The sequence below is a fragment of the Cynocephalus volans genome, chromosome 5 (assembly GCF_027409185.1).
Source record: "Cynocephalus volans isolate mCynVol1 chromosome 5, mCynVol1.pri, whole genome shotgun sequence".
In the NCBI taxonomy this organism is placed as follows: domain Eukaryota; kingdom Metazoa; phylum Chordata; class Mammalia; order Dermoptera; family Cynocephalidae; genus Cynocephalus; species Cynocephalus volans.
In genome coordinates, this window is record NC_084464.1 from 16,556,240 (window position 1) to 16,581,855 (window position 25,616).

Genomic DNA, 25,616 nt, shown 5'->3' on the forward strand with positions numbered 1-25,616 from the left:
TTCTCAACCTTTTTGAACAGCCTGTGAAAAGGTATGTTCGTTTTAGGTCCTTTAGGGGAAAAGTGATAGTGTACCCTGTATCTCTCCACGTGTATATGTTTAGCTTAAGTACCTTTTTGGTAGTTTAGGGGAATTTCTAAAATTTACTTGGCTATTGTTTTGATGGAATTAAGAGAAGTTAATTCATTCCTATATTAGGTGCATTTAAAATATATGAAAAGTATTATACGTTATTTACAGTAGCCAAAAGGTAGAAGCAACCCAAGTGTCCATCATTGATGATTGGATAAACAAAGATGTGGTGTATGCATACAATGGAATATTATTCGGCCTTAAAAAGGAAGGAGATCCTGTTACATGCTATGACATGGATGAACCTTGGGAATATTGTGCTAAGTAAAATAAGCCAGTCACAAAAGGACAAATACTATCTGATTCCACTTATATAAGGTTATCTAAAGTAGTCAAATTCATAGAAACAGAAAATAGAATGGTGGTTGCCAAGGGCTGGGGGAGGAGGGAAAAGGGAAGTTGTTTAATGGATACAGAGTTTCAATTTGGGAAGATGAAAAAGTTCTGGAGATCTAGTTCAAAAAATTTGAGTATATTTAATACTACTGAACCATTAAGGATGGTTAAGAGGGTAAGTTTTATGGGTTTTTTTTTTTTTTTTTTTTCCACAATAAAAAAAGTCTCCTTCCCTTCAAAGTGAGTTATAGGAAGCCATTGATTTTTTTTTTTCTAATTAGGGAGAATAAAATTAAATGCTTCAGACACTAGTATTATTTGAGAGTAGGAAGCTTAAGTAATTTGAAGCTTGAAATAGTGAATTTATATCTATGAGCCTTCAGTTTTCTTATTTGTAAAAACAAAAAGTTATACTCTGATCTCTCTCTCTCTCTCTTTTTTTTTTTTTGGTGGCTGGCCAGTAAGGGGATCCAAACCCTTGACCTTGATGTTACAACACTGTGCTCTAACCAACTGAGCTAACCAGCCAGCCCTATACTTTGATTTCTAAGACTACTTCCAGTTCTAACATCCCATGGTTCAATATTTACATAAATATCTGTTTCTATCTTCTCTATCTGTAGAAACTAATGACACATTTTAGAGTAAACTACTCTATACCCATTTAGAGTAAACTACTCTATACCCAGTTTTCTTGACCATTGTTCACCAAGAACTTAAGTCTACAGACTTAAAACTATAAATAAGCAGTTTTATGCCAGCTATGTATTTATACCATCGTAAACTTTAAATACTTCTCTTGGTCTAGCCTTCCTGCTACAAGGAAACTCAGAAAATTGAATTATTTCAATCATGTTACTAGTGCCTCTGCTGTTTCTCTTCTTCCTTCCTGGTGGAAGATATGTTACCAGTACCAGAGCATATCTGATCAGACCATTTTCTTCCAAAGGAAATGAAATAGTAGCTGAAGAACAGTAATAGGATAACCGATAGGCAAGAGAAAGATTAAAATGCTTTCCCTAAGCCCCCCTTTATATTAATACTAGTCTCTTCTTGGTTTGACTTTTCTGTGTTTCCTGGCTGGCTTCTCAGCTGCTAGAAAAATCAAATTCACTGTATGTTTTGCAATTCTGTGCCCATGGTTTCTTTCCCTAGACATTTATTGAGTGCCACTCTATGCCATATGATTATGAATTCATTTTATAAACTCTTTGGAGGCAGAGATGGGATGGAATGATGAGGTCCATCAGAACCCTGTAGTTCTTTCTCATTTTGACTTTTTGGGGACATACCGCTCTTCTCAGTTCTAGATCCCATCTATTCTCTCATTTAATAGATCAGAAATTGAGTTTAAAAGTGTATCCCAGCAACACTTTCCTTTATGCTTGTATAGGTCAACTAAGAATAGATCAAAGGATCAATCTGCATACTTAAAAAGTAATAATAAAGCAGTCAGAGGCAAAGGAGATTTGAGTACTCTATCTTCCTCAGGCAACATGAATTTATATACAAGGACCAGAATTGCCCCTTAAGTGAACCCTATTTCTTTTGGATATATTAAGTTTTTCAATATGAATGAAAAATTCCCTAACCCCCTGTCAAAGTTTAAGAAAGCCAGGCAGTGAGAAGGGTTATTCAGTTTTATAGCTTGGCCTGTGTATGGCATTCATCTTTACAGTCTATTCAATATATAGTTCCTCTGCAGCTATAAAAAGGCCTCTTCATACAAGAATCTAAACACATTTCCTCCTTCTCTGCTTTTTCCAGAAATTCAGTCAATCCTCAAGTCTGGAGCAGTAGCATTTCCGCAGTTGGCATTTCTATAGAAGGAATGCCTCTTATTTGGCTGGATATTGCCCATTAAATTTGCTTGATTCCTCCAAGGTTGACATGCATAAAGCAAGATTCCACTTCCTTTCTAGAAGAGGCCCGTCTTACCTCTGCATCTTTCATATGCAGTAGTTTTCTGGTGTATTTCCATGTGCAGAAGAGCTCGTGAAGAAGGCAGTAGTAATGTTAATTATAGAAAACTTTTGCAGGAGTTTCATTTCGGAATTTTTATTATGGTATCTATTCACCCATTTAGTCACCATAGCCTTTCACTCTGGTATTCCTTGAAGAACTATTTTTGTTTGTTGCTAAAGCACCTAAAGTGGAAGTAGATACTGTCAAGTCTGGCACAGAAAGCACATTGGTCTTGTAGTGCTCAGCCCAGCTCAGGTAGTAATTTATCTCATGATCTCAGGCATGTTGCTTATTTGCCTAATTTGCCACATCTGTAAAGAGACCATTTTATTGAGGGTGTTGGTGATGTGCTTGTGGTCAAAGTTGCTTCCTCAGACCCTCTCTCTGTGCCATTATACTAAGCACTTTGAATACATTGTCTTGGTTTCTCCTAACAGCAGCCTTGTGAGAAAGACTCTATTATCCTCATTTTTGGGGTGAGAAAATTTGGACTTGGCATGTTTGGGTAGTGTTCCCAAGAACGCAGTTAGGAGAATGGTGGGCCCACATTTGTTCTCACCTGTTAGCCAGTTCTAAGAAGAGGTGTCATGCTGCAGGTGGCCTTATCCTGACAGAAGGCAGCCGAGACACTGATGATGCAAGAAGGCGGCAAGACATGTGTTTCCTCTTTCTAATTGCTCACTTAGAACCGCTGCGAGAAGGCGACAGCTTACCGTCTGCAGGCTCATGATCCCTAGTGGAACAGTGTGATCCCTAGAGGCCAGGCTCTGCTATCATTCCTCAAAAAACTCTCTCTGCCTTCCAAAGAAAAAAAAATGCAAAAACCACCCTCTGAAAATGGTAAAGTTCAGCCACCTTATTTAAAGAAGTGTTTGCTCAGAATTTCCCCATTGATCTGAAGGTGGCAGCTCCAGTTGTGCTTTTCCTGACACGCTATCCCTGAAGTGCCCTCCAGTGGAAACCTTCTGGTGCCTCGCCGCCTCGCCTTGTCCTGATGACCAGACTTGACTCCAGTTGTGCTTGTGCAGAAGAGCTTCTCACACGATGACAAAGGAACGAGGCCACCTCTTTTAGGAAGGGCTGAGAAAGGGCTCCCCTTGTTAAATTTGTATTTCTGTACTGCATTCTTAGAGGTGGCAGGGAGGTAATGACCCCAGACCCAGTGTGTGTATGAGGACATGTCCTTGTTTCCTGAGCACTTTATACCTGCAGTTGAATTTTCTTTTCAGATTGGATGGATTTTACTTGTGTGTGAAGGACAGTTTCATTGGCTCGGTCGGGAGGATTTCTCCTAATTATACATCTATCAGTCTAGAAAACTGGGTTTTTTTGTTTGTTTCCTGAGACATAGTGGGAGTACTGGGTAAGAGAAAAAAAGAGGTTTGAGCAAGCTACAACTAAATTTAAATTCTAACACTTTTCAGTAGCTTTCTATCCTTGGTCGTATTTAATTTCTAAAAACATTATCATCATTCAGCTTTTCTACTAAAGGCAAAGAAATACCGTTCCTAAGTTAATGTACTTGGTGTGTTTTTAAACACCAGAGCCATTGATGTGTCAGAAATTTTATATCTTCCCCAATCTGGTAATTAAGGCTGTCATTTCATGGATTGGTCAGTTGTGAATAATAAAAAGGCTCTAAAAATTCTCTAAGATATGGTACCATAATAATCTTAGTTTATTAAATAATGCAAGTGTAGAATTAAATCAGTATTTTAAATATTTTTCTTTCCTCCAAACATTTCTACTTCATGCAGCCTAACTAAGATGTACTTCTCTCCACCTACCTCGCCACCTCAATGGAGTGAAATACGAGCAGCCCAGAAGTCACAGGATTCCCCTTTAAAGTCTATCACAAATTAGCCATAGAACTGCCAGGAATTCCACTATCCTCTAGGCCTCACCTGTAAAAAGTAAGGAATTGAGTGCTTTGGTTTCCAAGATCCCAAATAGTACAAGAATTTTTTCATGAATCAGCTGTGTTTAGCAACCTGAGTTTAACTGCCTTGTTGAGACTGGACTTGAGGTTTCTCTCTACAGGTTATTGTATCCCACTAATAAGTGAGTGCATTCCAGAATTGCCTACACAGAGATAGACATGTCATAGGAGCTCAATAAATACTTGCTGACCGCTGGCCCAGGGACTAGGATACCCGGATTCTGTCCCCATCCCACTAGCTGGCAGCCAGCCCTCACCTGCTAGCTTCCTCCTGTGGGTAGGGAGAGGAATGCTCCATGGACCTCTAAGGTCCCTTTCATGCTGACATTTTCTGATTCTGAAAATAAATGATCATATGTGTTGAGTCCTGGAAACATACTTGTGGATGGACTTTAACCAAGAGTGAGCAGTGTCCTTGACCACCTCTGTTTACTGAATTGCCTTGAAAAAGAGAACTTGTCTGCCCAGATCTCACAGGCACTAGATTTTGCTGAGCATGGGGGAGTGACTGGTGACATAATGCTGAGTTATGTAATGTTGGTTCTTCACAGACGCCTGTTTGAGAAAAGCCTTTGGCTACACTTTTTGAAAGCTTTTAACACTCACTGATGGCAGTAATGTTACAGGAACCATGGTGACTTCAGGGGAGCTGTGAACTGTGAAACAGAAGCTGCCCTTTCCTATAGGTGATAGATTGTAAATACCTCATTTGCTAATTAGGATCCCTTCCCTGGGACTCAACAGAGCTTCTGAAAAGGAGTGTGGTGGAGAAGAGGGACCAGTACAAAGCAAAAGTAAATTTCCCTCTTCCTTTGAGCCAGGTTCTATCTTAGCAGAGCCAAAGTTAGCGTTTTTGTTTTTTTTTAAAAAAATAACTCTTAGCTATTATTTAATGTTCAGTCTGTGTAGCTGTTCGTGTTTTTCATAATATTGAAGTATTTCTCTTATAGGAAATACGTTTTGAAACTCAGTGCATTTTTTCCTACGGGACATTGACCACACTTTTTTCTCTCCCAGGCAGTTTGGGGAACCAATAGGAAAATGGCTTGCTCTTGTCTATTTCTGTCTCATGTGCAACCTGTCCCATGAAGGTCATACTTTATGCCCAGCCTTTGCATTCCAGTTGCTTCATGACCATGCATCCCTCTTCAGACAGATTGCAGGATGCCTGAGGGCTGGGCCTCTCATCCCTAACCACCGCAGCAAAGGCACATGGTGCACACCCACCCAGGGAACACCTTTCTGCATTTGCCAGCTCCCCTGGGGATGGCCTTCGGTGCCCTTCCTCCCTTTTTCTTGCCTCATCCTCTGGGCCATCAAAGCACTTAAATGTGACTTTGTAGCACTTATCACATCATTTGCTATGGCATTTTAATAAGTCATCCTTGCCCTTAACCTGTGAGCTTCCAGAGACAGTTTTCTTATTCACCGCAGTACTCCCAATGCCTCCTAGGATGTTGTAGGCACTCCATTCGTGCTTAATAAAGGAGGCCAGCCCAGCAGGAAGGCCCAGAAAGAAGAGTGTTCAACTGAAATCCGGAAGGACTATTTCTAGTCTAGGCCCTGACTTGCTGTGTGAGCAGAGGACTTAGCCTTTCTGACCAGAAGTCTTCTCGAGTGTAAGGCTGGTGTAAAAATACCTACCCATGCACCGCTTAGTATTTTCATGAATACAAAGTGACATGATGGTGCTAGTGCCCTTTGAAACAGCAAAGCTGCTGACCAGTGAGTATTTTCATTCTTAATCAACCAACACCCAGATTAAAAATCCTCCTTTGGCAAGGAAGTGGTCATCTTCCTTGCCAGAAAGGGAGCCGTGGACGTCTTCTGGAAATCACCTCCACTTTCCCAGAATAAGCTGAAAAGAAAAGGTGGTCTGCTGAGGTCGGTTCCAGCAGGAGGAATGAGGCTGTCAAAGTCTCTTTCTTCGTATTTTCTCCTGGGCCCCACTGGGCAGCACGAAGGGCACAGGACTGGGGAGGTGGGTAGGAGCGGTGTCGAGCCCTGGTCGTCACTCCCGAGCTTTATGAAGTTAGGCAGGTGAATTTTGGGGCACTCTTGCTCCTGTTCTGTGAGATAGGCATGACCATCTGCACTTTGGAGGGATGTGAAGGGGACTGAACTACAGCATCTATGAGTTACGCAGCACAGTGCTCAGCCTGTGAATGAGACAGCCGCAGCCTCATCCAGCTTCACGTTGTTTCTTCCTACTTCTAAAAACTCACGTGCTGAACTAAGTGTGAGGGTGATGTTCCCAGTTTGGTTTCAGCCCTCTATGTGTGCTGGACAGGAGCAGCTGCCGGCCCCTCCTTGGTGGGGGCTGCTCTCCGGTTGCATTTGTGCCGACGACTAGAGGCCCTGCCGATCTGCAGGCTCTCCACGTGTGCTGCTTGGAGTGGGATACGTCATACTTCCCCAAATGCTTTTCAGTGGTTTAGAACCGTGAAAACTAAATTCCAAGTGACAGTTTCAGTATGAAATATTTATCACGTGCTGTTAAGAGTATATCCACTGAATAGAATTGGGAAGGCCAAGGGGAAAATTCAGTCCACACAATCTTCCATATGTTAAATGTTCCTATCACATTGCAGACTGCTAGGCAATGAAGTGAAAGAAAGGCTACAGGAAAATAATAGTAGCAGGTAGGGCAATTTGGTGTTTGGAAGTGAAAACTGGGGTTGCCTTAATTTGAATAAAGGTATCCCCTAATTCAGAAGATGGGGAGGCAGGACGAGGAGCCATTAACAGGCCTAGCAAGCAGCTATTCCATACAGCAGACTACCCAAGCACAAAGGCTGGTATCACAGTGGTCCTTTTATCCACACACACAACAGTGCCTGAGCAACAAGGTGTGTCTTATAAGAGCTCGGATGAAATTTTCCTTGGATTTCCATAATACTCATCTCAGATAGTCTATATTCCTGAGCATCATGGAGTGTCCCCTGGAACAAATTGCCACATTACAGAGTGGGGAGCTAACAGCCTGTATTTGAGGAATTTGTTTTTAATGGCAGGTGAAGGACAGACTTCATGTGTACATGTTCAAACACGTGCCTGCTTAGAGGTAGACAAGTAATGAGAGTTGCTTATGTGACTTCTTGGTTTATTAGGGTTATATGTCCTTGTCTCCATAAGGAAAGGGACTATCCTGTCCCCACACTTGTCACAGTGCCCTACACACTGATAGTGCTTAGAAAATATCACCAAATGAATTATACGCTACAGCTTCAAAGGACTGGATTATACATAAATTTCTTAGTAGTAGCTCAGTGTCATTCACTACATTTATGGAATAACCTCTGTCAGCAAAGCAAAAAGGCTTAAGCTGACAAAATTTTATTCATACAATGGAACAATATTAGAACCATAACTAATTATCATAGTTCTCTCTCTGGAGGCAGTTGACAGCCCTGATATACATCCAAGCTTATGGCAATTTATTCATATTTTCTTGGGAGAATTGGAAAGAAGTAAGGAGGATGGGGTGGCCAAAGGCACTTTGGAAAAGCCTGCTAGAGCATGTTACTTCTACCCAAAATTCTAAACAAAAGACACTTTGCTGAATTAGACTGCATGGTCCTTCCAGTGCCTACAGAATCCTTTGGTAGCCTCTTGGGATGGCATGTATAGTTCACATTTCTCCTATTTGTACGTGGGGATGTTGGAACTTGGGAAATCGGGTGCATAAGTGACAGGTGCAGCGCCAGAGGTGAGTCCAGGAACCAAGTACTACATAATGAGCTAGGCTCCCCTGCTCTCAGTGCCTGTCTCTGGAGCTTCATGGAATACACGTGTTACAAACACAGATGCTCAGCAGTGTAACTCGTGCACCTTTACCTGTGGGAGAACCATATTTATGTGCATTCAGACATGCCTGAAAATACTGGGAGATCACATTCAGTGATGTTCTTGCCAGCATGCTTTGTTTACAGAAATTCATTGTTAGAATTAAGATTTATCAAGAAAATGTAAACTAGAGGTTGATCAAGCACCTACAAAAATGAATTCTGGTTAATGGCTATTCACTGATTAGGGAGAGTGAAGGGGTTAACTTTTCATTGATCTCCTGCTATATATGCCAGGTGCTTCACACGTGGATCATTTTGTCTACAACAACCCTTCAGGGCCTCCTTATTTTACAGGTGAGGAAACTGAGGCTGAGAGAATTTAAGAAACCAACTCAGAGAGGTTAAGGAGCTTAAGACTCCACAGCCAGTAAAGGTCAAAGCCAGCACTTGAGCTGAGGTCTCCATCACCGTACCGTGATGCCTCACTGTAGGATCCTATAATTACGTTTCAATAGAATGGACTTGATAAAAATTTGATTTAGATATACTTTTGTAGCTTTTGCTAACCCCTTCCAACTGAGAGCCAGTGACTTGCTCAAAGTCCGAGAGTGGGTCTCTGGACAAGGAGCACACAGAGAGAAATGAGTTGCAGCCACCCTGAGCCCTCAGAGGGTCACTGCTGGCAGGATCGGAAAGACAGAGTGTTCCCTCTGGAGCAGCAAACAGATAAGCTAAGGCAGTGAGGCAAGAGACCAACCCCAGAGCTGTGCAGAAGGCTGAAAAGAGGATTAAGTCTGACCTGTGAAATGACTCACTCAAAGAAAAGGAAGAGTTTGTGGCATGAGCAAATCAGCCCCTCTGCACCCCCCGCCCCCAGCTGATGTGAGGCTTCAGCATGTTCCAGGCCATTGTCAGGGCTCTGAAGTTCGTCTAGACAGGAAGAGCATGCACGCCTGCCTGGGCATTGCTCTCCTAGGACCCTTCAGGAGTGCGGTACTGAGGCTTGCCTGATTGCTTGCCCCTTCCTGATGGTGAAAGGACACTGAATGAAGATAGTGCACTCTATACCAAGTGCCTGTGTTACACGCTGCTTTGTTCTCCTCAGACACAGAATTCTACCCAAATGGAGTTTTCCATTATCTCAGCACTTTGTAACATTTGGAAAGAAAAACCTTAACGAATCTCAAAACATCCATGATACATTTCTCCCGAGAAAAGAAACAATCTTAATTTTTAAATATTTTGTTCCTATATGTTACAGTACACTTGGAATTGAGTTCAACTTTCTGTTAATCTGTGTTACGGTGGGGAGCCAAAGGCTATCTGGCCTTTAATGGGATGTGCAAAGGTAGGACTTTGTACTTTTGCTAGTGGTTGTCAGCCTTGACTACTCATTTACAAACCTCAATGACCAGGCCACTCCGGACCAATTTAATTTGGCTCTCTGGGGGTAGGACTCGAGTGTCAGCATTTCTAAAGCTGCCCAGGTCATTGCAGTGTGCAGGCACAGTTGAGAACCAGCAGTTCACTCACTGAGCTAGGGAGGGACCTGACCAGGTCCACTCAACCTGTCTGTCCTGCACAACGTGTGTCTCCTCCAGAAGGCCTGTGATCAAATTGCTTTGTTTTTTGTGATGACTGTCCCTGAGATCGTTTTCTCTCTACATTAAACCTTTATTCTGGTGATTCTTTTTATTCTGTTGTGCTCTTACATTTACAGAGATCCGGGCTCTGCTTAATTTCTCTTATAAGTTAAACAATGAAATTCTTAGCACAACTAGAAGTTTCCTGTGCTTACACGCAGTAGGATAAAGTGCATATTCCTGATGATGCTCTTTGGGGTTCAGGCTGATATTGCAGAACAGTATTCTTAACTTGTGTTAAGTTAGAATAACAGGACTTAGTGTCAAAAGAATAGCAGAGACATGTCTTCAAGAATGGTGTCTTCATCTCAGGGAGAATTTACTTAACATTCTTTGGGGGGCATTTTTTAGTGCAGCTGAAGGTTTGCTATCCATATAAATTGTAGCTCATCCATCTTGCACTTCTGGGAACAGGCTTGTCACAATTACCCTGGCAATAAGGATATCCTCAGTGTCCTATGTCTTCATTTCAAGCATATTCCCAAATAATATTCCAAGTGCAAGTGAAATTATTAAGGAAGTCACATACTTTCTCTCCTTTCAGGAGAAATTATAGGAAGACAAGATTAATGTAGCTATAAGCCAAGAAAGATACTTGTGAAATGTGTTTAGCCCTTCAAGATTGTTGTTACGAGTATGCTCTGTGCTTTGCTCTGTTTGGAAATGATCTGCAGCCCTCAGCTGCACAACTTATTCTCAATATCGATGCTCAGATTGCCTTGGGAACAGCAAGGAGACCTGTAGAAGTGTAACAGGGCAATGGCTTTTGGGAGCCAGCCCAGTGACAAATGCTAATGCACTGGGCCAAATGTCCTAGCACCCAAAGGAACTGGATGTGAGGGCTTAAGTTGAGGTGGGTTGACAAGACAATGCACCAAAATTTTCTCAGGAAATTGCCTGGAAATTTCCTAGTCTTAACTTATCTCAACTTCAGGACTTCAAGATCCATCCTGTTGGAAATCTCTGTGACAATTTCAGTCTGGGAGTGACTATTCTTCCCTAGGGAAAAACAGTACTGTGTAGATTTCACAAGAGCATGTGTTTCTCAACTTGCTAGAAATGTTCTTAAATAGCAGCTTTATTGAAATATAATTCACATACCATAAAATTCGCCCATTTACAGCATACAGCTCATTAGTTTTTAGTTTTCATTAGTTCATTAGTTTTCATTTAGTTTTACATTCATATTCAAGATTTTTGTGGACATATGTTTTCATTTCTCTTGGGTATATACCTAGGAGTAGAAATGCGAGGTCATGTGGTGACTCTGTGTTTTAACTTTTTGAGGAACTGCCGTAATGGCTGCACCACTGTACATTACCACCAGCAGTGTATAAGGGTTCTGATTTTGCCACATTCTTGCTAACACTTGTTATTATGTGTCATTTTTATTACAGCTATCCTAGTGAGTATGATATGGCATAACTAATGCCTTTTGTATGTAAAAACAACCAGATTTAGATTAGGAGGCTAACTTTGACCTGGTTACGCTTGGAGCATTCCATGAAAGGTTAAGATTGAGGGCGGGAGTAAAGGGCACTTGAGCTTAGGCCAGGTCTCCTCTGTATCTAAACTCCATTCTCTGTGGATTAAGAGTCAGTTTAACCTTTGCTGACTTTATGATGCTCATGATAGACAAATGTGATTTGGCAGTGTGATTTGGGTAGGCAAGGGTTAATTCAGACAATCTGGGGCTCTGGATGAGAATCCTGTCTCTCACTGTTCTATCTGGCCCTCCCCAAGCTTTGATGGAAGAGAATGACCCTCCCAGATAAACAGGGGTAATGTGCCTTGCCTTTCACAGTCCCTTATGGAGTTCTTTCACACAGTAGGTGTTGACTGATTTTTTTTTTCATCAAGCTTTTTCCCTGAACAAATGCAACTGCTGTCTCAAAAACAGACCTTATCACTAAGCCAGTCAGACTTTTTAAATCCTGATTCTTCTGTACAAATCTGATGCTGTTTACCATACCTCCTCTCTTTTCATGCAAAATGCTGTCTTCTATGTCCAGAAAATATTTGCACATGGGTGTTTTACCAGCACTTTAAACCTATCATGACTAAAACTGAATTAGTTATCTTCCCTTCCTCTTAAACTAATTTTCTTTCCCATATTTCCAATACTTCTATTTTCTCAGTAACCCAGGCTCAAATGCTCCCTCTTCTCTATGCCATAGGGAATGGAACTTTTATTATGTAATTCATTTTAAATAAATTCAAGGCTTGGTTTAGGTCCTCCAAAATATAGGGTACCTGTGAATATTAAAATATATTTTAAGGTCTTTTTACCCTAAAAACTGCCATTTTCTTTACTTTCTGGCTGGCATATGCTCTTCACTTATATAATCAGGTACAACCAACACAGGCCGTTGGCCCGCCCTTTTGCTAAGTCAATGTGTCATATTCTTTGAATCCTCTTGAATATGTACATTGCCTACCTTATCATGAGTCACCATCATGAGTCACCAATAAGCACTCTGTGTTTGTTCTGTAAGACTACTTGAGGTTCTGTTGGATATTCCTGTTCAATAGATGCCATGTGTTTAAATAATCTTGCTTTTAATGTAAAAGCACCCTTTGTTTCTTAGCAGCCTAATTTCTCTCCACATTTAGAGTGGTTAGATGTTTATCGATGGGCATTACTGTCAAAGCACTGTGGGAGGCTCATCATTCTTGGGCTGTTTTAATTGACATCGATAATGTGTTTGCATTTATCAGTATTTTCTAACTGCCAAGTTATAACAGTGGCACTTCTGTAACAAAGCATGCCCACAGATAACTTCAGACATTAGGGCCTAAGATTCCAGTCAATATTTTGGTGTATTATAAACTGTTTTTATGAGGATTTTTTCTTATGAGAAAGGAGGAACTGTGCAGGAAGAGATGGAGGATTGAGTCAGTGACACTGTATACAATTAAGTTAAAGAGCAAATCATTCTAGTGGAAATAGAAGAAAGCTATTTCCAGAGCCAGTACAGTATGTTCCCATAAAGTTCAGCATCACCATCCAGGTAAATGCAAATACATCTCCTGAGAGTCATGTACTGTGCCCAGGCTCCTCCTGAGGAAAGAAATTTGGACAGAAGAACAGTGAGCACTCTTATAAGGAAGGCACTGTTACCAGCTTGGTTTTCAAAAGAGGGGACTTAGTGAGGAGGCTTTGGAAGCTGAGGTTACATGCCTAGAGTCAAAAGTGATTGTGTAGGGCTGGGACTCAAATCCAGGGCTGTCTGAGTCTGTGGTATACTCTTAGCCTTTTAGGGACAAACATAACCAAACCCAAACGAGAGGGAGACCCAGGTGTCAGAGGGCTGAATCCACGTCATCTGTTAAGCAGATGAAGGCTGTGGAGTGTTTGGCTTGGAAAAGACATGCATGTGAAGGCTCCAGAGGTCTGCCCTCACATGAGAGAGGGTTAGATGTGGTTTGCTCAGCCAGATGGCAGAATGGTGGCCAGTCTGCTGACCTGGGCAGGGCAGTGATGTATAGTAGCAGCCATGCCATCCCAGCAAAGTCCAGTTCACCCCTCGCCGGCCACTGTCCTTGGGCGAGCCACTCAACCATTCTGTGTCCCAGCTTCCTCAGCTCCAGATGGGAGTGGTGACAGTGCCTAACTTACAGTGTTCTGCAACGATTCAGTGAGTTAACCTATGAAAAATGCTTATGATGGTGCTTGGCGCATAGTTAGTGCAACATGAGGGTTTGCTGTTATGATGATATAAAGCCAGACTTTCACTGGGTTTGAGGAAGTTTTTTCTAAAAAATTATTCAACATTTATACATTAATTCTTCAGATCTTTATGCCTTAAACACTGTTCTAGACATTGGGGATACAGCAATAAATAAGATGGAGCTAGTCCCTGCCTCTGCCCTTATGTAATTTATAATCTGTATTAGAGAGAAAGGAAATCACGATATGAATCACTAGAACAGCTGTTCAGCACCTGGATGAGCCATTTCTACTATTGTGACCCCTACTCACTCCCTGATGTCAATGAAGATGTCCAGGCAGAGGCTAATTTCTCTCTGCATTTACAGTGGCTAGATACGTATTGTGAGAGGGGCTTCATACTCTGGGGTTTATGATGTCCCTAACATCCCTCTACAAGAGAAGGTTGATTAAATGCAACCAGTGATGACAACGTCAATATGAACACTGTTTCACTTTAAAACTACCTGGCATCCACCACACCTCCCGCATGAGGTGGGTACACTCAGGGATTATGCTGGGCAATCCTGGGAGTTGCACGGATGAAATGTAGGGCTTCTACTTGTAATTTTTATCTCATCTTTTTAAATTTATATTTTTGTATAATTTTAATAAGCATAATTTAGTGGCACAGGAGCACATATAAATAAATATATGTTTTGTAAGGCTGTGTATGTAGCAGTTTTTTGCTAATGAGGTAAACAATTTAAAAAGCTTTAAGTCTACCACTGTAAGTTTTACCAAAATACCTGAGCTTTATAAAGCCAGAAGCTATTGCAGTAATAAAACAGTGTTTCTATACTTTCCTAATTTTTGATTTGGCCATTTATGGATGGTTTTCAAATTTAAAGGTAATATTTTTCCACATGAGTGAAAAAATAAGACATACTTTCACCTCTACTGTAGAGCTTAGAAAAATCACAAAATACTTGATGTTTTTATAGGACTAAACAGTTTTATTGCATTTAACCCTCCTAGGAGCCCGTGAGGTAGGTCTTAACGTGGAGATGAGGGAACTGAGCATTTGAGAGGTTATACCCAGGTCTGCATGTCATCATTTTGCCAGAGAACAGAAATCACAAAAAGAAGGACCGTGAAACTGGCACTCATTACCAGCTGCATACCAGGGAGTACCTGTTAGCAATGGTCCCAGTGGGTGCACACCAGCTTCCCACATTGCTAGAAGAAGGATTATGGCTATTTTTTCCTACAGTTGCTACCCTCTGCTCTTCCCCCAAGGGCAAAACCCTATCAAACTGGTATCCTTCAACAAGATTTATTAGGAACTTACAATGGGCCAGGCTCTCAGGAGCTTTCAGTTTATAAGAGGAGGTAACATATCTTTTCTAATCCCCAAATTGGGAGTGTGAAGTTGACTCTTAATTACAGGCAAATTTCATCTGGTGAGATAGTCTCGATGTTTCCTCTTCCTCCCTCCCTCTCCTTCCCTCTTCCTGAGGGTACTTCATAAATTTCATGGAAAAATAGAATTAACAAATAATATGGATCTTTCCACGAACTTTTTGAAATACCTCTGTGTGTGTGTGTGTGTGTGTGTGTGTGTGTGTGTGTGTGTGTGTGTGTGTGTGTGTGTGTGTGTGTGTGTACACGTGTGTACACACGTGCACCAATCCTGCTGTTTCTGTTTCTCTGGAGAATCCTGACTAATACAGGATCTAAAGCTGTTGAGGTCAGACATCACCCACTTAACACGCTTTTTAACAATCGTCACATTTCTGTTAAAACAGCTGAAATTAAACATGAACCATTAATTTTGATCATTCTTTTTATTAAAACTTGGGAACTTTTAAGTAGCAAGGTGCTATATGTCCCCTTTCTCAGTTTCTCTAACTCCTAGCCGAATCACATACACAGCAGACTCCTTTCTAAGTCACCTTCAATCCTGCCTGTGTCAGACTTTCCAAGGACCTTTACTGATCTCCTCTCATAGTTGCAGCCTAGGGAGGTTGTCAGAGTCTCTGACCTTCTTTCCTTGGCTGCTTCTATCTATCTCAATCATAGACAGGGTCTCTTGATGCTTTAGATTGTAGGTTAATTAGAGGACAACTTTAGTTTGCCTTCTTAGCTCTTCTAATTAGCTAGGAAGGTCTACTTTACTCTCCCTCTGACTTCTCTAAGCCTCCCTGCTGCCTCTTTTCCAAAGACCAAAACAGGAAGAACAGAAATGCTACTCACAGAATCTCTCTGCTAAGAATATGAAATTTCTTTCTGGCCATGCTTATCTGCTTTCTCTCTAAAGATACTTTGGGAAGAATCAAAAAGCCCTGCCTTTCTATCACATGTTTCTTCAACTGAAGTGACTAAGGAGCTAGCTACATCTTGAAGTGGTCTTCAGAAATACTGCTCTTAATAAAGCTATCAAGGCATTTTTTTTTAATTATCACATAGTACATAGAGAGGCTGAAAATAGAGCTTACTGCTCACTCATAGGAGAAGCAAGTACTATAACCCTAAGGTTGTTTTGTTTTTGTCATGTCAGCCCTTTCATCTTCTTGTTTAAGCAATCTTACATATGGGGCCTCCTGTAGGCCTCCATGCCTATTATATACGTCTGCTGAACTGCAAACCTGAATTAAGCTATTATGCCCAAACACACTTTGGATACAGTGAAATGCACAGCCTGTTGTGGACTGGATGCCTTTTAACCATGCACAAATTCAGAAAAGTAGATCTAATGGACGAGGACAACAGTGCCAGTCCCATCGGGTTGGTGGCTTGCCCGCTCACAAGCATCCATTCTGCTCTAATGAGAGAAGCATGAGACTCAAAGGTCTAACTGTCCTCATTGTATAGGACTAATCAGGACATCAGAATTTTTTTTTAAATGTTTGCTTTAATTTTTTCAAATAGATCCTCACTATATGTCACTTTTGGGGGAGTGGGTGGGAAGAGGGGCACTTTTGTAGAGCATATTGAGGGACGTGAGAACAAAGTCCCCGCAATCTGTACTTTTCTAATCCTGCTCACCAGGCAAGAGCATTATTGTATGGCAGTGCCAAACACTGCCCCTGGGCCCTGCTTCCTTGCCCAGTAGTTCTCCACCCCACCGCAGGTCATCTTCAGTTAGAAGTGACAGCACTTTAAATGTCATTCACAAGGTCCTGTGGGGAGCACACTCCAGGATGCTCAGCAAAGAAACAGACTTATATCTCTGAAGAGATGGATTCTAGAGACTCCTGACCTCTTATATACAACCCATTTTCACATTTCCCCAGTTGTCTTACAAAATCTTTCACAATTTGTTTTCTTTAATCCAGAATCAATGCAAGAATCAAGCACTGTATTTTGCAATCACGTCTCTTTAGTCTCCTTAAATGTAGAAGCGTTCCGCTGCATTTTTTTAACTTTCATGACATTGATGTATTTTGTCCAGAATGTTCCCAGTCTGAGTTTGACAGATTGCTTCTCTGTTATTAAACGCAGAATAAATGCTTTTGGCAGGAAAATTGCGTAGGTAGTACGGCCTTCTTCCTGTTGCATCACATCAGGAGGCCCACAATATTCAGTTGATTCATGCTGAGTTTGCCCATTTGTTGGAGTGGCATTGACCAGATATTTCTACTGTAAACATCCTGTATTTGGGTTTTTTTTTTTAAATAATTAATAAATAATCTTTTCCCCAATAACCTTTCACCTAGTGGTTTTCAGATCTATTAATACACTTTGCCTGAATCAGTTCTTATATTAGTGGTTGCAAAATGATGATTTCCTAATTCTTGCCACCTAGTTGACTTCCGCGTGACATAGTGGAGCCCGTTTTTAATGACCATAAGTCCTAAGTTATAGTTAGGTACATTTTTCATTAACCTATCTTTTTTTTTTTTTTTTTTTGCAGCTGGCCAGCCCAGGAATCAAACCCTGGACCTTGGTTTTATTAGCACCACGCTCTAACCAACTGTGCTAACCGGCCAGTCAGTAATCTGTCTTGATTCTATTCCCAGTTTAACAAGCTCATGATCCTAGCCCAAGAAAATTCTCCCTCACAACCCATTCTGAGATTTTTCTCTTGCGTCTTTATTCTTCCCAGAGTGGCACATGGCTCCATTATTTCCGCTCAGAGGTGTGGGATGAGTCTGCATTAGGACTTCAGATCACTTCCCTGAACTGCCTATGACAGTCATTAAGCCTGCTTGGACAATTGACATGAACAGAAATAGAGACCTAGGTTTCCCTTTCGAGCCCCTTTGGGATCATAACCTGCATACTGGGTATATAACCTCTTTTTCACCTAATGTATGGTGAATATTCTTACGTGACGAAGTTCTCTTTTGACTCATTTTTTTTTAATGGCTTCAAGTATTTCATTTTATAGCTTACCATGATTATTTCATTCTGTTCCTCAAATGATGCATATTTACTTGATTTCTAAATTATTTTTCTATTACAGACAGTGTCGCCCTAAATATCTTCATGTGCATCCCTGATTGTTTTCTTAGGACAAATTCCTATCATTAAAAAGAATGGGTCGAATAACATATACAGTATGTTCTTAAGGTATATGAGGCAAGTTTTTAATACAGTGCCTTATATCTGATAAAAACTCATTACTCTTTCCCTAGAAATAGATACATGTACATAGAAACAAAGTTTTCCATAACACATTTGGGGGTTTGACAAATTTTAGTTTGCAAGATTGAAATTTGAAAATTACCCAAGATCACATTCTCTAAGAAGCTCTCTCAGGCCTACTTGGATCACACCATTCTACAGTCCCAGACACAAGATTTGATTCTAATAAGTAGTTGTAAGATTGTTAGGAACTTTTCCATTGTGTGTTGATAAGAAATATTTATGATCAGCATCTGTCAGAGTTTCATATCTCAAGAGTAGAATTGGAATATTTTATATTCATAATTGGTTCTTGAAGCTTCTCTTGTAATCCGCAGTACACAGTGAATACTTTGCCTGTCATAATCAGTAACTCACGTGTTTGTGCTCCATAACCAAAGCACTACTACTTATAGGGTTATGGCAGTTTTTAAAACAGCACTGTGGGTTTGAATTTCCTCCTGTCAGAGTTACATCAAATCAATTGTTCTAATTTAATTTGTGTATAATTTGGAAAACCAATTTTAGAACCTTAGACTGCCCAGTCCAAAGCACTGATATATCCTTTCTACTTAAGATCTTATAGAATATCATGATAAAAGACCATAGATTGTTATGCTTGGGACTTTAACACTGGAACATCCCCCACATCAGGAATCGGAACCCAGACATTTTTTATCTGTCTTTCAGCTGGTGATGGAGCATATTGCCAGTTAATTCTCAGCAGCCCTTACCAAGGAAAAGATTGTGACTTTGAAGTCACTTAAATCAATAGCTGTCCTTCCACATCTCCATTAAGGCATAGGCATTTTGACTTACACTGTCTGCTTCTTTCTCTCCAAGTACTCCTTCCTGGGCAGCTGAGACATGGCACAGAGGTTTCCAATCACAATATGTCCCAGGAAAGGGTCTGTGACCCAAAATGCTTCTAAGGATGTCAGAAGAAGATTTTCTGTTTAAAATAATGGTGTTCTAGAATTAAATGTTTTGAGTCACACGAGACGTGGTCAAGTTATCATGCGTGTGTGCATGCGTGTGTGTGTTCACATGTGTATATTGCAGAGGGTGATTTTAATTAAATAAATATTATTTAATTAATTTCTCAGTTTCACAGCCTGGTAAAACCATCATATTCAGTTGATTTCTCATTAAGATAGTTCAGAACGGGTATAGTGCTACTAAAGAATACCAAATGAATTTTCTTCTCAATGGATTTTTCCTAAGCAGAGATGCATTGTGCTAAAATACATCTATTTATAAGAAGAGCATTTAGGAGCCACAACTATTTGAAAAAATGTTGAGCATTCTCAGTTTCAGCCAAATTTTTTTTTTTAAAGCCTCAAGGAAATCAATTGCTTTGAGTCTGTTAAGGAATTTACTGAGACTCCAGTACTGTCTACTCTGTGTGCTTAATGTAATACTTTATTATTCCAAAATAAACTCAGAACTGATTCCAGGAAAATCCTTTGAAAAAATTTAAGCAAGGAAGAGATAATCCCTTTGTGTAGTATTTGAGGCAAATTAGAAAGCACAAGACTGTGAACTCAAATCTGGCTCTGTCATTAACTCACTGAAGGACCTTGGGAAAATTACATAAATTCTCTTTGCTCTATCTATTAGGTGGAGATGCCAATATCAGTCTACTTTTCTAGACCAGGAAAAAATTCTCTGGGTCAGGTCGACTTTTGTTATATAAAGATTTATTGAACACAGTAGTACTCCAGTGAAAATGCCTAGATTTGGGGGTAACAGTGATTAAATTCATAGACTATATGAAGCATGTGTTCATTTGTTCAGGCAGGTGCTTTAGCCACGTTTGTATGTTTTTTCTTTTTTGCTTTTTGAACTCTTTGTGCTATGCTGTCATCGCTAACATTGTATATAAATTTTTTAAATTTTAAAGGAAAGTTATTATCATCAAGGGAATTGAGTTGTAAGTAGCTCTTTGTTTTGCCCTGTCCAGGGACCCTATGCAGTAATACAGAGCATCAGGGTCCCCAAGGCCTGGGATTTTACAGTCAACCTAAATATGTGTCAACATACAGGGGCTTGGTGGTCTTCAGACAGCTGTGCTGGAGAGGGAGAAACTCATGAAGTCACAAGATCTGCTTTCAAATCCTAGAGCTGTGACATTAGGCTAACCACATAATTTCTCCAAAACAGTAAAAATGGGGATATTGTGACATTGAGATAGGATAATAGTGTTTTATAATCTGAAAATACTGCTGTAGCAAGAGGCAAATAATTATATGTAATATGGTGTTAGAAATCAGCAAGATGAAAGGGTTTTATTAATAATGTAATAGGTCACATTTATTGAGCACTTACTGTTGTACCGAGTTCTATGCCAGATTATTTATGTCCATTGTCTCATTTAATCGTCCAACCAGTGATGTGAGATGAGGAAACTGAAGTTTAGAGAGGTTTAAACAAGGGAGCCAGGATTCGCATTCAGGCTGCTCAGACTGAGAGCCCGCGGTGTTAACCAGAACCCGATATGATTATTATGATCATTGATATTATTTGTTAAAAATAAGAGGAACAAAAACACAACCAATAATCCTCCTCTTTAATCTTCTTTTGATTTACATCTTGGATAACTTGATCTTTCTGAAATTTATTTATTTTCTTACAGTTTTTTTAGCAAAATAATGCATCCTCAAGATAAAAAATTTAAACAAAAAAAAAGACAAAAAGAAAATTCTTCTCATCTCTTCTCCTTTCTCACTTCACACATTGAGATTCCTATGTAGTCTTCCAGAAATTTCCTGTGCATTTAGAGATAGTATATGTGTGTGTGTTTACTTTTTTTTTTTTAACACAGATGGGATTGCACTATACATACTCTTTTACAGCTTCTTTTTTTCCCCTCTAACACAATATGCTAGTATTTTATACATTATTTCATATCAGAATATGTAAACCTATCTTTTTCTTTTTAATGGTCAAATAGTATTCCACAGTATGGATATGCTAATATCTAATCAGTCCCTTAATGAAAGACGTTTACATGGATTTCAGCTTTTGTGAAGGAGAAAGGCCTAGAGGTAGGAGAGCTGGAGTCACAGGCTGTGGGTTTAAAATGTAGACTGAGCATTTTGCCATCCTGGCCACCCTGTCTTCCCCCTCATTCTTCAGCCTTGAGAAGATCATATATTTTCACCTTTATCAATCCAGTATGTGAAAGATAGTATCTCTTTAGTTACGGGCCCTGTTAAGGATATTTTATGTCCATTAGCCATGTATGTTTCTTTACCATATCATGCATTCACTATTTTGTTGTTTCTTTTTATTGTTTCTCATGATGTTTGTCACAAATATATTTTCCCCATTTGTCATTAATTTTTTGGCCTTGTCTATTTTTCATAGAAGATTTTAATTTTACTTTTTAATTAACTTTTTATTGAAACATGGATTGTACATATTTATGGGGTACAGAGTTATATTTCAATACAAGTATAAAATGTATGATGATCTAATCAGAGTAGTTAGCATATTCATCACTGCAAAATTTAATCATTTCTTTGTGATATAAATTTGTGAGATCCCTTCTCTTCTAGTCATTTGATAACAGGCAGTAAATCGTTGTTAATTATAGATTCCTGGGTGGACTGTACACAATAGAACTTATTTTTTCTATCTAGCTATAATTTTGTATCCATTAGCCAGCCTCTCACTATTATTTATTTCTTTTTTGGTTTTTGTTTTTGCTTTTGTTTTAGCTCCCATATATAAGTGAAAACATGCTATTTCTCTTTCTGTGCCTGGCTTATTTCACTTAACATAATTTTCTCTAAGTTCATCCATTCTACTACAAATGGCAGAGTTCCATTCTTTTTTATGGCTAAGTCATATTCCATTGTTTATACATACCACATTTTCTTTATCCAGTCATCCATCAATGGACATTTACATTGGTTCCATATCTTGGTTATTTTGGATAGAACTGTGATAAACTTGGGAGTGCAGGTATCCCTTTTATGTGATGATTTACATTCCTTTGGGTATATACCCAGTAGTGGGATTACTGTGTCATGTGATAATACTATCTATACTTGTTTGGGAAACATTCATACTGTTTACCGTAATGTCTATACTAAGTTACAATCCCATCAACAACATATACAGGTTCCCCTCTCTCCACATCCTTACCAGCTGTCTTAGTCTGTTTGTGTTGCTGTAACAGAAATACCTGAGAGAGGGTAATTGATAAAGAACAGAGGTTTATTTGGCTTACAATTCTGGGACAGCTGCATCTGGCACAGACCTCAGGCTGCTTCTATTCGTGGTGGAAAGTGGCAGGCAGCCTGCAGGTACAAGCAGATCACATGGCGAGAGGAAGCAAGAGAGAGAGAGAGAGAGGAGATGCCAGAGTCTTTTAAGCAACCAGCTCTCACAGGAACTAACAGAGCAAGAACTCACTCACTACCCCTTCTCCCCCAGGGAGAGCATTAATACATTCATGAGGGATCCGCCCCCATGACTCAAACAGCTTCCAGCACTGCCATATTGGGCATCAGATTTCCGCATGAGTTTTGGCGTGGACGACACATCCAAACTCTATCACCACAATTTATTATTTTCTGTCTTTTTGATTGAGGTGATATCTCAATGTGGTTTTAATTGGCATTTCCCTGATAATTAGTAATGTTGAGAATTTTTTTATACACCTTTTGGCTATTTGTATGTCTTCTTTTGAGAAATGTCTATTCAGCTACCTTACCCATTTTTTAATTGGGCATTTGTTTTTTTTTTATTATTGAGTCATTTGAGTTCCTTGTATAATCTGGATATTAGTCCCTTATCAGATGTGTAGTTTGCAAATACTTTCTCCCATTCTACAGGTTGTCTCTTCACTCTGTTGTTTACTTTGCTGTGCAGAAGCTATTTAGTTTGATAAAATCCCATTAGCTAATTCTTGCTTTTGTTGCTTGTGCTTTTGAGGTCTTAGTCATAAAATCTTTGCCCAGTCCTACATCTTGGAGTGTTTCTACTGTGTTTTCTTCTTGAGTTTTATAGCTTTGGGTCTTACATTTAAGTCTTTAAACCATTTTGAGTCTATTTTTGTGTGTGGTGAGAGATAGAAGTCTAGTTTCAATCTTCTGCCAGTGAATATCCAGTTTTCCCAGCAACATTTGTTGAAGCTGTCCTTTCCTCAATGTATGTTTTAGGTACCTTTGTCAAAGATCAGTTGGCTTTAAGTATGTGGATTTATTTCTGGGTTCTCTGTTTTGTTCCATTGGTCCATGTGTCAATTTTTATGCCAGTACCATGATGTTTTGTAGTATATTTTGAAGTCAGGCATTGTAATGCCTCTGCTGTATTTTTTGCTCAGGATTGCTTTGGCTGTTCAAGGCCTTCCATAGTCCTATGTTTTTTCCATTTCTGTGAAGAATGTCATTGGTATTTTTATGGGGATTGTGTCAAATCTGCAGATTGCTTGGGTGGTGTTAGCATTTTCACAATATTATTCTACCAATCCATGAGCATAGATTGTCTTTCCATGTTTTTGTGTCCTCTTCAATTTTTTTTGTTAGTGTTTTATAGTTTTCATTGTAAAGATCTTTCACCTCCTTGGTTAAATTTATTCCTAGGTTTTAGTTTGGGGTTTTTTTGTTGTTGTTTTTTGGTGGCTATTATAAATGGGATAGCTTTCTTGATTTATTTTTCTGCTAGTTCATGACTGGTGTATAGAAACACTACTGATTTTTGTATACTGATTTTGTATCCTACAAATTTACTGAATTTGTTTACCAGTTCTAAGAATTTTTCAGTGAAGTCTTTAGGTTTTTCCATATACAAGATCATGTCATCTGCAAACAGGAACAATTTGACTTCCTGTTTTCCAATTTGGGTTCCCTGTATTCCTTTTTCTTGCATAATTGCTCTGGCTAGAACTTCCAGTACTGTATTAAATAGGACTCATGAAAGTGGACGTCCTTGTCTTGTTCTGTTCTTAGAGGAAAAGATTTCAATTTTTCCCTGTTCAGGATGATGTTAGCGATGTGTTTGTCATACATGGCTTTTACTGCGTTGAGATATTTTCTTTTTATACCTTGTTTGTTGAGAGTTTTTATCATGAGAGGATTTATCAAAAGCTTTTTCTGCATCTATTGGGATGATCATGTGGTTTTTGTCCTTCATTTTGTTGATGTGATGTTTCACATTTATTGATTTGTATATGTTGAACCATCCTTGCATCACCGGGATGAATCCCACTGGATCATGGTGTACAATATTTTTGGTGTGCTGTTGGATTCTGTTTTCTAGTATTTCATGAGAATTTTTGTATCTAAGTTCATCAGGGATGTTGGCCTATTGTTTTTTTGCTGCTGTTGTAACTTTGTCTGGTTTTGGTGTCAGGGTGATGCTGGCCTTATAGAATGTAGTTAGGAGAATACACTCCGCTTCAATTTTTTGGAATAGGTTGAGAAAGATTTGGATTAAAGAAGATTTTGATTACTATGTAGCTATGTTTTCATCGCCTTTGAATTTTGTGTCATGCTAAAGTCCCACTCCAGGATTATAAAAATTCTTTTGTATTTTCTTCTAGTGCTTTTAGAATTTATTTTGGTGTAAGAATGGAGGTAGAGTTCAGCTTAACTTTCTCCAAAATGTTAACTTTTCATCTTAGTACCATTTATTGAATAAGTACACATTTTTGTCTTGGTCAAACTTACCAGAACACCAGCCAAAAAACCCTCAATTCCCTGAATTTTTCTTCAAAAGGGAGCATCCATCATTTTACCAAGGTTACTGATTTTGCTTTGCTCTCAGTTACCACATTTTCCTCTGTAATGCTGCTAATCCTGTTTCTTTGTTATCTGGTTATCCTCTCTCCTAAACCTCACCTTTTCCTTCTCTACATTTCAGTGTCCCAGATCGAGAAGGAACCCTTTGACTTCTTTGCTTTCACGTCAAGCTCCCACCCTATTCTTTTCTCTGTCACCTCTTACTGCAGGGCCGTCTGCACTCCCAGGCTCCATTCCTCACCTTTCCCACCTCAGCCTGTGGGCATCCGAGCAGTACCCCCACTGCTGTACTGCACCAGCTCCTGCACAGGTACCCAGGGGCCTGACTGCCAAAAACAACATGTGTACCCTCGTCCACTTCAGCATCTCAGCAGCATCTGACCATTCTGACCAACCACGCCTAGAGCTCCCCTCAGCCTCTCCTCATGCCCGATCCCTACTGCCAGTTCCATCCCAGTCCCCTATGCTGGCCCTCCTCCTCTGTCCCTCTAAAATATAGGCATGCCCCTAGGTTCCATCATTGGCCCCTCCTTTCCCTGTGATCACGTCCACCACCACCACACGTCTGACCCCTGCGAGGACAACTCTCAGTTCTGTCTTCAGTCATGACATCTCACCTGAGTGTGGTGGCTCAGAGCACGGATGTTGAAACCAGACAAGCCTGGGTCAGGATCTCTGCTCCACCATTTACCAGCCATGTGACCCTTAGGAAGCCACTTACTGTCTCAGCCTCCATGTGGGTCTGTCTGTCTCTCCTACTAGACTGTGGGGTTCCTGTGGGCA

At 40.0% G+C, this 25,616-nt stretch overlaps 1 protein-coding gene across 4 annotated transcripts in view; it reads left to right on the plus strand.

Moving 5' to 3' along the window:
• LYRM4 (LYR motif containing 4) overlaps positions 1-25,616 on the plus strand; it is a 138,168-nt gene that overhangs the window by 43,215 nt on the left and 69,337 nt on the right. Inside the window, exon 3 of one of the 4 annotated variants that reach the window (XM_063097870.1) lies at positions 17,369-17,511. The exons of the other annotated variants lie outside the window; for them this stretch is intronic. Coding sequence (XP_062953940.1) covers positions 17,369-17,437 — 69 coding nt within the window. The 3' untranslated portion in view covers positions 17,438-17,511. Of the gene's footprint in view, positions 1-17,368; positions 17,512-25,616 lie in introns of those variants that run through there. 4 annotated transcript variants of the gene reach the window in all.